The 12,765-nt window shown below is 35.3% G+C and overlaps 1 protein-coding gene across 3 annotated transcripts in view; it reads right to left on the bottom strand.

The window, feature by feature from the left end:
• LOC106175418 (G-patch domain and KOW motifs-containing protein) overlaps positions 1-12,303 on the bottom strand; it is an 83,244-nt gene extending 70,941 nt beyond the window's left edge. The window contains exons 1-2 of one of the 3 annotated variants that reach the window (XM_087014998.1): positions 12,101-12,303; positions 41-225 (exon numbers count right to left, since the gene is read on the bottom strand). In XM_087014998.1, the coding sequence (XP_086871124.1) occupies positions 41-225; positions 12,101-12,255 (340 nt within the window). In that variant the 5' untranslated portion in view covers positions 12,256-12,303. The remainder of the gene's footprint in view (positions 1-40; positions 226-12,100) is intronic. The other 2 variants (XM_087014996.1, XM_087014997.1) reach the window with 2 other exon arrangements.
• Positions 12,304-12,765: the final 462 nt, after the last annotated feature.

Raw genomic sequence — 12,765 nt, 5'->3', positions numbered from 1 at the left:
TGACACTTTTCCTTGGCTCATGTGTCCCTTTAATGTTCACCTTGCATAAGTTCTCTGGCTGCCTGAGAATCCAGGTTATCCATGGGGAGACCTGCTTCGTAACATTTCTTGGTGCTGCCATCTTTTATTTGTTCCTGGTAATGACTGTTCTTTGAAGACGGTTGCCAGCTGTTACCTTCAATCAGAGGAATCACATACTTCTTTGGTTCTTTTTGGGGTTTTTGGCTAAAATTATGCAATTAAAGAGGAACCTGATTACAGGTATATGGTACAATAAATTATGCGCAGAGATGCAGAGTGCTAGTGCTTGTACTATGCTGAATAATTGTACTGAATGGAAAATCCTTCAAAATTAATACTGTAATTGCACTGTGGGGAATAATTGTACTGAATAGGAAAGATTGGCAATCCCCATGTTTATTGTGAAAAAAGCCATTGCTTTGAAAAGAATTTTTATTTTTTTTAATATTTGCATACAAGCTGAAAGAAGTGCATCTTATATGCATCTGTATTTACATAAAATTTCGCAAGCAACTACATAACATTTATTACTAAAATGAGTTGGCATATGTACTGATGAATTTATCCATTAACTACTTGTGATTATTACACTGCTGCAGGGCTTATTTTTCAGGTCACCTGTCAGGCTGGGCTTACTGTTAACAACCTGTCCCCATCTAATTTTCACTTGTCCCTTGTTTTCAGTATTTAGGCTTGTTTGTTTAGGTAGATAAAATGATGGACAGGGTTGCGTCCTGACTTTGCCATTGCGTAATACCCTCATTGAAAACGATGTTGTCCCTCATTTTGAGACATGCAGCACCACTTAAGATGCAATGTTACAACAACTGTCCGTTAAAATATTGTTAAAAACAACTATCTAAAGAGCATAAATGAACATTTCTCTTTCTTACTTATCGATCACTCAACATGCGGCTGAAGCCGTATTTGTTTACACAGCACGTGTAGTTAGGTGTTCTCAGACGTGCATGCATGGCCCGTCGTGTCCAGTTTGAGCAGCCTGTTTTTGGTGTTTTGAGCAGTACATGTTTTTCATTGACCTTGTTTTTTCTTCTACACTGTTGTTATTGGCAATTCTAAGTTTCTTTTTATCACCATCAAGTCGCCTCAGATGCGACTGCAATGAGTTTATTTGCAGTGTAGCCTTGTTTACGGAAAAAACTGCAAATCTAAACAACTTACCGAAAACGAGACAAGGCGGGGGAGTACATGGACGAGGTGTATTGGATATTTTATTTGAGTTCAAAATGATAAAGTAAGTTCCAATACTGACTTTGCACTTGCCTTAAAAAGGTGAAATAAAAATGCGCTAGCAGATACAAGCGCCTTAACCTTGCAAGGACTCTAGAAAATTGGAGACTTTTATGTATGGATGTGTGACCTACTTTTCTCAAGTTCCGTAGAGAGCACTGAAGCTGAGGCTTTAAGCTCCCCGGTATTTAAAATGCATCATCATCGGAATTGACTTTCTCTTTATAATCAAAAAATGAAAAATTATATGCTTGTCAAAAAATTCCCATCGGTATGTTAGGTGCTAAATAATTGTTATGTGTGTGGAATATTTTGGAAAAATTAATAATTGTACCGTTGGAAAAGGCACGTACCATGTGGAAAAAATCTTGAAAAAAATAATTGAACCAGTACGATTATTTGGAACTTCAGAGTACTTTGCCATGATTCTCCAAAGGCCATTTCTGCTAACAGTATCAAATGCCTTGGTCAATACCACATAGGTGAAATAAAGGTCATCATTTTGTTTCTGGCACTTCTCTTGGAGCTGCCTAGCTGCAAACACCATGTCAAAGTTCCACCTTCTTTCTGGAAGCCACAAATTGTCAACAACACCTAGCATCATAAGGCCTTACCAGTGGTAATAGTACTGTAAGGTGAGCATGTAAGGCTGAAAACTGAGTTAAGGGTTGAGTAGTAACAGCTAGTAAGGCTCTCTACAAATGTTCAATGGATGACAGTTTTCTTGGGATGTGGACATTTATAACACTCCAGCTCCTCTCTTTAATGGACAAGACCATAGCTATCATTTTTCAAACTGAGGCTTGTCAGGACTGGGTATCACCATCACGGTCTTTTCCTCAAGATAGAGAATCTTAACTCTTACAAATTAATGCCTGCGTCCATACTATACTTAAGTCTTAACGGATAACCCAATAAACAGACAATATTCGTCGATGCCACTAAAATAATTTCCGAACAAATGTGCTCTTATCCTCGCATGCTTTGTGTGCGTCTCGTTAAAGCGTTTGTTTCATGCGTGAGGTGGAGACACGTGAATACAGCCCAGAATCAGCTAAGAGCACACAATTCAATAAGTGACTATTTTGATTTACATCAGTCAACTCAGCAATTGTAGTAAAGGCAAGTCTCTATACTAGTAAAAGAACATACAGATAGTTTGAAGGCTTTGCACTAGTGGGCCTGATTTGGTCTTAAAGAGCATTTCCAGAGATTTAGATCGATCTTACGAGAACGACCTAACTCCCTAGGGGTTCACGCTAAATTGCAATCAGCCAACCGCGCACGGAAGTTGATCACCCCCTTACGGCTTGTAGTAGGCGGGACGGACTTTTAAGCCAGATTATCTGACAGTAATCTAGTGAGACTCCCCACGGGGATAGATCGATCTAAATGTCTGGGAATACGCCCTTTGACTTCCCATGAAAATACACGGAGAGGATTGAGGAGGGGCTGGTGTGACAGGAATGGTATTCCTCCTCCTAGAAATGGAAGTCCGATGCCCTATACTTACCCCAATACTACGACTAACCGGAGCCTGTAGTAATCAACTCACCTGAGCCTGTAGTATAGGGGCATCGAACTGTCTGTTTGTCATCAAAATAACTCAAAAAGTTATGGACCAATTTTGCTGAAATTTTCAGGAACTGTCAGAAGTGGGCCAAGGAACAGATGATTAGTTTTTGGTGGTGATCCAGATCAATAATCAATCAATAATTAAAAAACTAAATCATTATAGAACTAGAGGATCAGAGAGGCGATACCGCCTCCGGATATTGTACCACCAGCTGGAGTAAGCGCATTCGTATGGACCCCCCACCCAAAAAAAGGGACTCCACCACCAGTCTTGTGCTTGACAAGCTCTATAAAATGCAATCAACAAGAATTCTCAAAATATGCAAAAAAAAAAAAAAAAACAAGGCAGCAAAGCTGTCAAATGTACAGACAAAGAACAGAAAATAAAGATGCAAATAAGTGAAAAATTAAATTTTCACAAAAAACTGTTAAATTGCCAGAAAAATTTACCAAACAGACTGCGTTGCCTATTGAAGCTGTATGTTAGACCCATGTTTCTTTCCTGTAAGTTTGAGAACAGTAAGTGACATGATTTCCCTTAAATGGTCATCATAGGAGCAGTGCCCAAAATAGGGGTTTCTTCAAATTTTGATGCAACATTACATAATGTTTAACAGCATAATGACAATCAAATGTTATTAATAAAATATTAGTAACATGGACATTCAGAAAATGTGACAAGCAAAAGTCTTCAAAATCATGTAACTTTAAAGTCACACCTTGAAAATGCCAATATGTAAAAAATTAAATTTTCACAAAAAACTGTTTAACTGCAAAAAAAAAACAAGGCAGCAAAGCTGTCAAATGTACAGACAAAATAACAGAAAAAAGGATGCAAAAGAGGTCATTTTGCCAATTTTGATGCAATAATAAACAAGACCGTGGAACTTCAAAGTCACACTTTGAAAATGCCAATATGTGAAACTGTTTAACTGGCAGTAAGAATTACCAAACAGACTGCATTGCCTACTGAAGCTGTATTTTAGTCCCATGTTTCTTTCCTGTAAGTTTGAGAACAGTAAGTGACATGGTTTTTCTTAAATGGTCATCATGGGAGCAGTGCCCAAAACAGTTTTTTTTTTTAAATTTTGATGCAATATTACATAATGTTTAACAGCATAATGACCATCAATTTTAATAATAAAATATTAGTATCATGGATATTCAGAAAATGTGACTAGCAAAGGTCTTCAGGCCCATGGAACTTCAAAGTCACAACTTGAAAATGCCAAAATGTAAACAAAGACAGCCCTGTTCTGAATTTTTTTTTTTTCATTTTTAACAATTTTTTAACATAAAACAAAATAAACAGTTTACTGCAATTTTTATATGATCAACTAAGAAAATTGATGAGATGGGAAAAATATCAATAGAATAGTGTTAAATGTCCAATTTCCTCCATTCTGAGATTCTGAACATAGTTAATGATTGAATCTGACAAACTGCAATGATATGAGTTTATTTCCATTTTTGACACTTTATTACACAATACACGATAACAAGTTTACCATCATTTTTACATAATCAACTTACAATGTTGTAAAGATGCAGGAAATGTCAAACAAACACTTTTATGTATCTTATTAGTAAAACAATAAGACTGTTAACATGCCTAAGAATTTAATCTGAGGAAATGTGAAAAAACAGCATAACTTCTAAAATAATGGCCCGATTATGCTGATTTTCGAACTCAACCTGCGTTTTAGTAAGATTGACCACTCCTGTGAGTTTAATGACAATTGGCCTATCTGTTTTTCTTATATTGTGTTTACAGTGTTGCATATATGCTGAAAAATGAAAAAACAGCATAACTACTAAAATAGTGGCCCGATCATGCTGATTTTCGAACTTGACCTGCGTTTTAGTAAGATAGATTACTCCTGTGAGTTTCATGACAACAGGCCTATCGGTTTTCCTTGGAATGTGTTTACAGTGTTGCATATATGCTGAAAAGTGAAAAAACAGCATAACTTCTACAATAATGGCCCGATCATGCTGATTTTCGAACTTGACCTGCGTTTTATGAATATTCATCAGCTCTGTAAATATAAAGCCCAAAAGTAAAACTGCCTTCCACTTATCGTGTTTACAATGAAAGTGCACGGCACCGGCGACGCCGATGACAGCGACGACAGACGCAGGTGATGGCAATATGTACAGACACATCTATATATATATTTACTGTACTGTTTGAGAACAGTAAGTGACATGGTTTTTCTTAAATGGTCATCATGGGAGCAGTGCCCAAAATAGGTTTTTTTCAAATTTTGATGCAATATTACATAATGTTTAACAGCATAATGACCATCAATTTTTAATAATAAAATATTAGTATCATGGATATTCAGAAAATGTGACTAGCAAAGGTCTTCAGGCCCATGGAACCTCTAAGTCACAACTTGAAAATGCCAAAATGTAAACAAGACAGCACTGTTCTGAAATGTTTTTTTTTTCCATTTTTAACAATTTTTAACATAAAACAAAATTAACAGTTTACTGCCATTTTTATATGATCAACTAAGAAAATTGATGAGATGGGAAAAATATCAATAAAGCAGTGTTAAATGTCCAATTTCTTTCATTCTGAGATTCTGAACATAGTGAATGATTGAATCTGACAAACTGCAATGATATGAGTTTATTTCCATTTTTGACACTTTATTACACAATACACGATAACAAGTTTACCATCATTTTTACAAAATCAACTAACAATGTTGTAAAGTTGCAGGAAATGTCAAACAAAAACTTTTACGTATCTTATTAGTTTAATAATGAGACTGTTAACATGCCTAAGAATTGAATCTGAGGAAATGTGAAAAATATGCTGAAAAGTGAAAAAACAGCATAACTTCTACAATAATGGCCCGATCATGCTGATTTTCGAACTTGACCTGCGTTTTATGAATATTCATCAGCTCTGTAAATATAAAGCCAAAAAGTAAAACTGCCTTCCACTTATCGTGTTTACAAGGAAAGTGCACGGCGACGGCATCGGCATCGGCATCGGCATCGCCATCGGCATCGGCATCGGCGACGACAGACGCAGGTGATGGCAATATGTACAGACACATCTGTGTCTGTACATAAAAAAAAAAAAAAAAAAAAAAACCCAAACAGACTGCATTGCCTACTGAAGCTGTATTTTAGTCCCATGTTTCTTTCCTGTAAGTTTGAAAACAGTAAGTGACATGATTTTCCTTAAATGGTCATCATGGAAGCAGTGCCCAAAATGGGGGTTTCTTCAAATTTTGATGCAATATTACATAATGTTTAACTGCTTAATGACCATCAATTTTTAATTATAAAATATTTGTATCACAGATATTCAGAAAATGTGACTAGCAAAGGTCTTCAGGCCCATGGAACTTCAAAGTCACGCCTTGATAATGCCAAAATGTAAACAAGACAGCACTGTTCTGAAATGGGTTTATTTCCATTTTTAACACTTTTTTAACATAAAACAAAATAAACATTTTACTGCCATTTTTATATGTCCAACTAAGAAAATTGATGAGATGGGAAAAGTATCAATAGAACAGTGTTAAATGTCCAATTTCCTCCATTCTGAGATTCTGAACATAGTGGATGATTGAATCTGACAAACTGCAATGATATGAGTTTATTTCCATTTTTGCCACTTTATTACACAATACATGATAACAAGTTTACCATGTTTTTTACATAATCAACTAACAATGTTGTAAAGATGCAGGAAATATCAAACAAACACTTTTAGGCATCTTATTAGTTAAATAATGAGACTGTTAACATGCCTAATAATTGAATCTGAGGAAATGTGAAAAAACAGTATAACTTCTTAAGTAATGGCCCGATTATGCTTATTTTCGAACTCAACCTGCGTTTTAGTAAGATTGACCACTCCTGTGAGTATAATTACAATTGGCCAATCCGTTTTTCTTACATTGTGTTATCAGTGTTGCATTTATATTGAAAATAGTGAAAAAACAGCATAAATTACCTAAAAGTGACCCGATCATGCTGATTTTCGAACTTGACCTGTGTATTATGAATATTCATCAGTTCTGTAAGTTTCAAGTCAAAAGGTAAAATGGTTTTCCACTTATCGTGTTATCGGTGCTGCATATATGCTGAAAAAAGTGAAAAAACAGCATAAATTCCCTAAAAGTGACCCGATCATGCTGATTTTCGAACTTGACCTGCGTTTTATGAATATTCATCAGTTCTGTAAGTTTCAAGTCAAAAGGTAAAATGGTTTTCCACTTATCGTGTTATCGGTGCTGCATATATGCTGAAAAAAGTGAAAAAACAGCATAAATTCCCTAAACGTGACCCGATCATGCTGATTTTCGAACTTGACCTGCGTATTATGAATAGTCATCAGTTCTGCAAGTTTCAAGTCAAAAGGTAAAATGGTTTTCCACTTATCGTGTTATCGGTAAAAGTGCACGGCGACGGCGACGACAGCGACGGCGACGACAGACGCAGATGATGGCTATATGTACATACACATCTGTGTCTGTACATAAAAACTAAATATGGTACAATCAAAGTTCAGTTCATCGTAAAAAGTAGGTCAAGGGTCACAGTAAATTGCCTCTAATGACTTTCTATTCCAGGTCAATAGTAACTATGGACCTATCTCTGCCAGTTTTGGAGAGAAAAGGGAACAAAATTTGCAAAGTTCAATTCATGGTTAAAAGTAGGTCAAAGGTCAATTTCAAGGTCACATTTAGATTGCCAGTATATGACTTTCTACTCAAGTTCAATAGTAACCATGGACCTATCTCTGCCAGTTTTGGAGATAAAAGGGTACAAAATTTGCAAAGTTCAATTCATGGTTAAAAGTAGGTCAAAGGTCAATTTAAGGGTCACAGTAAATTGCCTCTAATGACTTTCTATTCAAATTCAATAGTAACTATGGGTGTATCTCTGCTAGTTTTGAAAATAAAAGCATAAAAAAATTGCAAAGTTCAATTTATGGTTAAAAGTAGGTCAAAGGTCAATTTTAAGGTCACAGTAAATTGCCTCGTATGACTTTCTATTCAAATTCAATAGTAACTATGGGCGTATCTCTGCCAGTTTTGAAAATAAAAGCATTAAAAAGTTGCAAAGTTCAGTTTATGGTGTAAAGTAGGTCAAAGGTCAATTTCAAGGTCACATTTAGATTGGCAGTATATGACTTTCTATTCAAGTTCAATAGTAACTATGGACCTATCTCTGCCAGTTTTGGAGATAAAAAGGAACCAAAATTTGCAAAGTTCAATTCATGGTGAAAAGTAGGTCAAAGGTCAATTTCAAGGTCACATTTAAATTGCCAGTATGTGACTTCCTATTCAACTTTAATAGTAACTATAGACCTATCTCTGCCAGTTTTGGAGATATAAGGGACTAAATGTTATAATTTTCACAACCACAATGTACTTTTTGATACAGCATAACTCGAAAACTGTATGGAATATGAAAAAACGGAGACCATCTGCAGTGTTAGGCTTTACATGCTCTACAAAATGCAAAAAAGAATGGGTCTCTAGCATTAATGGTTCCCGAATTATAGACAGTTTTCAGTTTCGGTATCTTATGGTCGCTACTCCCGTGAAAATGCACTGATTGACCCCGAATTCACGGAGATGAAAGATGACCCAAAGGGGAACACTTTCCAATAATATTATTGGTTAAGTCTGTGTAGTGTCTGAATAACAGCAAAAATAATTTTTTTTTTGTCAAAAAATTTCGTTTTTTTGAAAATTTTGGCCCGTTTGACCTTGAAACAAAGGTCAAAGGTCAAATCCAAGGGCATATTTGAAATCTCCACATATGACTTTCGGTCAGTCGTCTGTAGAAATTTTTCCCATAATTCCTTCTGTAGGGTAGATAATTGGCATTGAATTTTCAAAAATTTTGACAAAGGTGCAATTCAACGAGTATCACGCCCAGGTCAATGCACCGACTGAGACAAAAAAACTTGGGGGTTCAAGTTGAGGTTATATGTGACCTAAATCCAAGAGATGGAGACAGGGGTCCTTGCGGTCTAGGAGGAGAAGCGGTAACGGTGACTTGTATCCGGCGCCAGTACGCGGAGCCGGCGGAGCAAACGGAGCCAACGGAGCCGGCGGAGCCGCAGGAGCCGGCGGAGCCGGACGAGACGGGTCGGGACTAAAACCATGAGTACCGCCAGCGTACACGCTGGTGGTACTAATGAAAATTTAGGGGTGAAACGTCATTGGGTGGAGACTTGGCGGAGGTCTGCGCTCTCAGAGTGCTATTCTAGTTCGTAATGCAATTATCATGTTTTTTCTGTTATACAGGTTTCCCTCTTTTCTGAGTGACATGGCATAAGCAAGGCAGAAAAAATCAGTTGAATTGTAGCAGTGTTCCCGAAAAACTTTGGACACCAGTCTGACATTATGTCAGACAACTTATCTCAATGTCAAACATTTACTGATCATGTCAGACATTTGAAAAGCACATCATTTTTCATGCTCTAATTATAAAGACAAGTCCGATAACAAGAGCAGCACAAAATGTGCCTACATCAGGTACACTGTGAAATAAGTGGCTTCATTTTCCAGCATGTCAGTCTGTGATGTAAACTTTTCAGCTTTCTGGCCATTCTGATCACCATTTTCTTTAAATCTACTGATCTGACTTAAAATTCACTGGTTCAATATATATATATATATATATATATATATATATATATATATATATATATATATATATATATATATATATATATATATATATATATCAATACTGGTTATAACAAGACTTTGATTTGTCAAATCCTTTTGAATTTAGAATTACATGTAAGAGTTTAAGAATTTAGAAAAATATCAATCAAATTAACAGCATCTTCTGCAAACTCAGTTCCGTAATAATTGTTTTGGTGTACTGCCTGAAAATATTTCTAAAAGTAAATAATTGTACTGGATATTTATGTAATACATACCTTAAACTCTTTCATGTGTACACACAAAATACTGGTAGTTAGAAAATACAAAGTGCATGTCTACGATTGTTTAATTATTATTTTACATAATTTATATTATTATATTAATTTATTTTAAAATCCTTACCTATATTAAAGAATACAAGAGAAAGCCACGTAATAATGCTCAGACCTTGCTTTAAAAATATGTAATATTTATTAATTAATACTAACTAATACTAGTATTTGTTCTGCACTGGGGAGACAGAGAACGGCGCCACTGTATCTGCACTGTCCGTATGTGTTCACCCCTCAACTCGGTGACTTTTAAGCTGGCCTGAACCGGTTCAGCAGTGGGAGGCCAAACATGAAGTAGTTGGGGAATACACATCGGTGTCTTTTTTTTTTACTACACGTTTGAGTTGCTTGGGAGAATCTGATTCAGAGTCCAAGCGTGGATATTCTATTTGAGTTCAAAACAATAAAGTTCCAGTAGACTACGCATTATCTTTGTAGTTTTAACTGGCTGAAACTAGTCTGTTGTCTAGACAACAAACTACCTGCCACCAAGTAACTGAGAGAAATTTAACTGAAAAATCAATAAACTGGTACATGCCGAGACTCATGTAAGTTGCATTTGCTGTATTGACTTGGGGCTCAGATTAAACTGATGTTTTTATTGCCCAAAACTATGTCACTTTTAAGAAGTATTATTATCTTAAGCAGGGATGAGGTTTTTCCGACTACGGATTTGTGGATTTCCGACTCTTTGGGTTGGGGCCCAAATAGCATACCTGAGATCGATGCAGATCTTAAATAAAAACGGAGGGGGGCGTGACGTATCCACCGAGACCTTGCTTATGCTTTAGCAGTTGGAAATCTGAACTTTTTTTTAACTTTGGAATACATAAAAACGAATACTGCCCCCTTTTCATTTGAGATATTTGTTAATGTTTAATACCGTCCCACTGTCACTGGTTTTCAACGACCTGTCATTTTTTTTTTTACTTTTCAGTTTCAGATGACTTGTCTGCAGACAAAGTGTTGAGCCATTCAAATGTATTAGTTCAACAACAACAGAAATGACAATAATGTGGACCCGCACATCTAATACAAATGGAAGAGGATGGGGTCCAAACAATTTTAGAAACATCAATTTTGATCACTTGCATCATTAATTTTTTTACAGCTTTCGGATGATGTCTGTCTTACATGTATATAGTTATACCACAAGAAGCTGAACAATTACAAAAAAAAAGAAGGAAAGATTCGTTAGATTTTAAATCTTGTTTGCATCGACATTGTAAAAAAAATACATTAAAAATGAAATAGAAACTGGTTTAAATTCCTTAAATTGTCATTTTTTATTTGGCTAAAAATATTATAAGACGGCTGAAAAATTTTTGATTTGGCTAAAATTTTTCAGAAGTTTGGCTAAAGCAGAAATAATCCTAGCGTTACCCCATATATATATATATATATATATATATATATATGGGGTAACAATTTAAAGTTAATTAAATTATGATTAGTGTTAAACATCCTGTGTGAATATACTTCGTAAATGACAAATATGAACGAATTAAAATAAATCATTCCAGTTTGTGTTTAAAATTATCATGAAAAAAATGAAAGATTTTCAAAATTGAAAATCTGTTTTCAAAAAAAAAAAGTTACAAGGCATGGCACTGCCACATTCTGTGTTGATAATTTTATTTTTATATATTATGATATTAAAAATAGTAGACTCACCCTTCAAGAAATCAACGAAAACCAGAAGTACGTATTTTTTGCACTGTTTTTCCTGTCATGCCCATCGTAAACACTGTGTTGTCAAGTAAAATGAAGCGTCTGATCAAATGCGGCATTCACGTGCTTGCTTGCAATGCATTCAGTACACTTTGTTTACACTGACAAGTCGAGGTCAGAATTGCACAACGTTTTTCTATCTAATTATGCAGTTTCAATTTTGATTAGTGAATTTTCTGTTATCTGCATGGTCATTTTCTGAATATTTGCATAAGCTACGAAATATTTCTCATTGGAAATTCACCAAGCAGCTTTCCAAGTACAAGCACTATCTAAGTTAAAGTTAAACTGAAAGAAAATTAAGATGAAAAATTTTAAACATGAATTCATACAAAGCTGTGGCACTGCCAAAAAAATATCTATTGGATGTTAGTTCTGGAGGGTCCATACATTTATAACATTACGCGAAAGGGCGCTCTTGCAACTAGAGTTTGAAAAACTAAGGCAAATACCACCGATGGGCATTCTAACTTGTATCGAAAAATATGTAGTGTCGTTTCGAGTTGTATCATATATATATAATATATATACCTTTTGACCTCACTTTCTTCCAAACCAGTTATGAAGTCGGTTTCTACTTTTATCCCGCCATACTCATTCACAGCAACAGGTGACCCTTTGATGGTCTTATTTTCTATCCTTTTAGTGAAACAAAATGAAAATCCTTGGTTGTTACCTTCCGCCATTACTTTGTAATCGTTGCGCTGTGTAGCTTCCGGTAAAGACAAGCTACTTCCGTTGAACTCCACTGTAATTTAACCTTTGTTGTGTGAGGTAACTTAACTCAAAACTCAAGTTTAACTTATAGTAAAGTTAACGAGTCAAACTGATAGAGATTATATTGAGATAACTTTTTAACTATGTTGGCCACTGCCCTCTAGCGGTATTTAGTGTAAACTTACTCTTACAGGTAAATGCATGGCGCTACTGCCGTGTAGGAAAAGTTATTACTGTACATGTATGTAGATCTAGTGTTTTTTTTTTTTTTTTTTTTTTTTTTTTTTTTTTTTTTTTTTTTGTTTGTTTTTGTTTTTTTTGTTTTTTTTTCACTACGTTTAAAGAATTTACGACATATTATTACTCGGCCTACCCAGCACATGGATTCGATGTTTAATTGTTCTAATCTAAGATCTAATAAACGGTACATTAGATCTTAGTTCTAATTGACCGGTCCAAGTGCTCTGTTGCTCATTTAC

Source organism: Lingula anatina, chromosome 6 (genome assembly GCF_051362555.1).
Source record: "Lingula anatina isolate TDL-2025a chromosome 6, LinAna3.0, whole genome shotgun sequence".
NCBI lineage: Eukaryota > Metazoa > Brachiopoda > Lingulata > Lingulida > Lingulidae > Lingula > Lingula anatina.
This window is presented reverse-complemented; position numbering and strand designations above follow the sequence as displayed.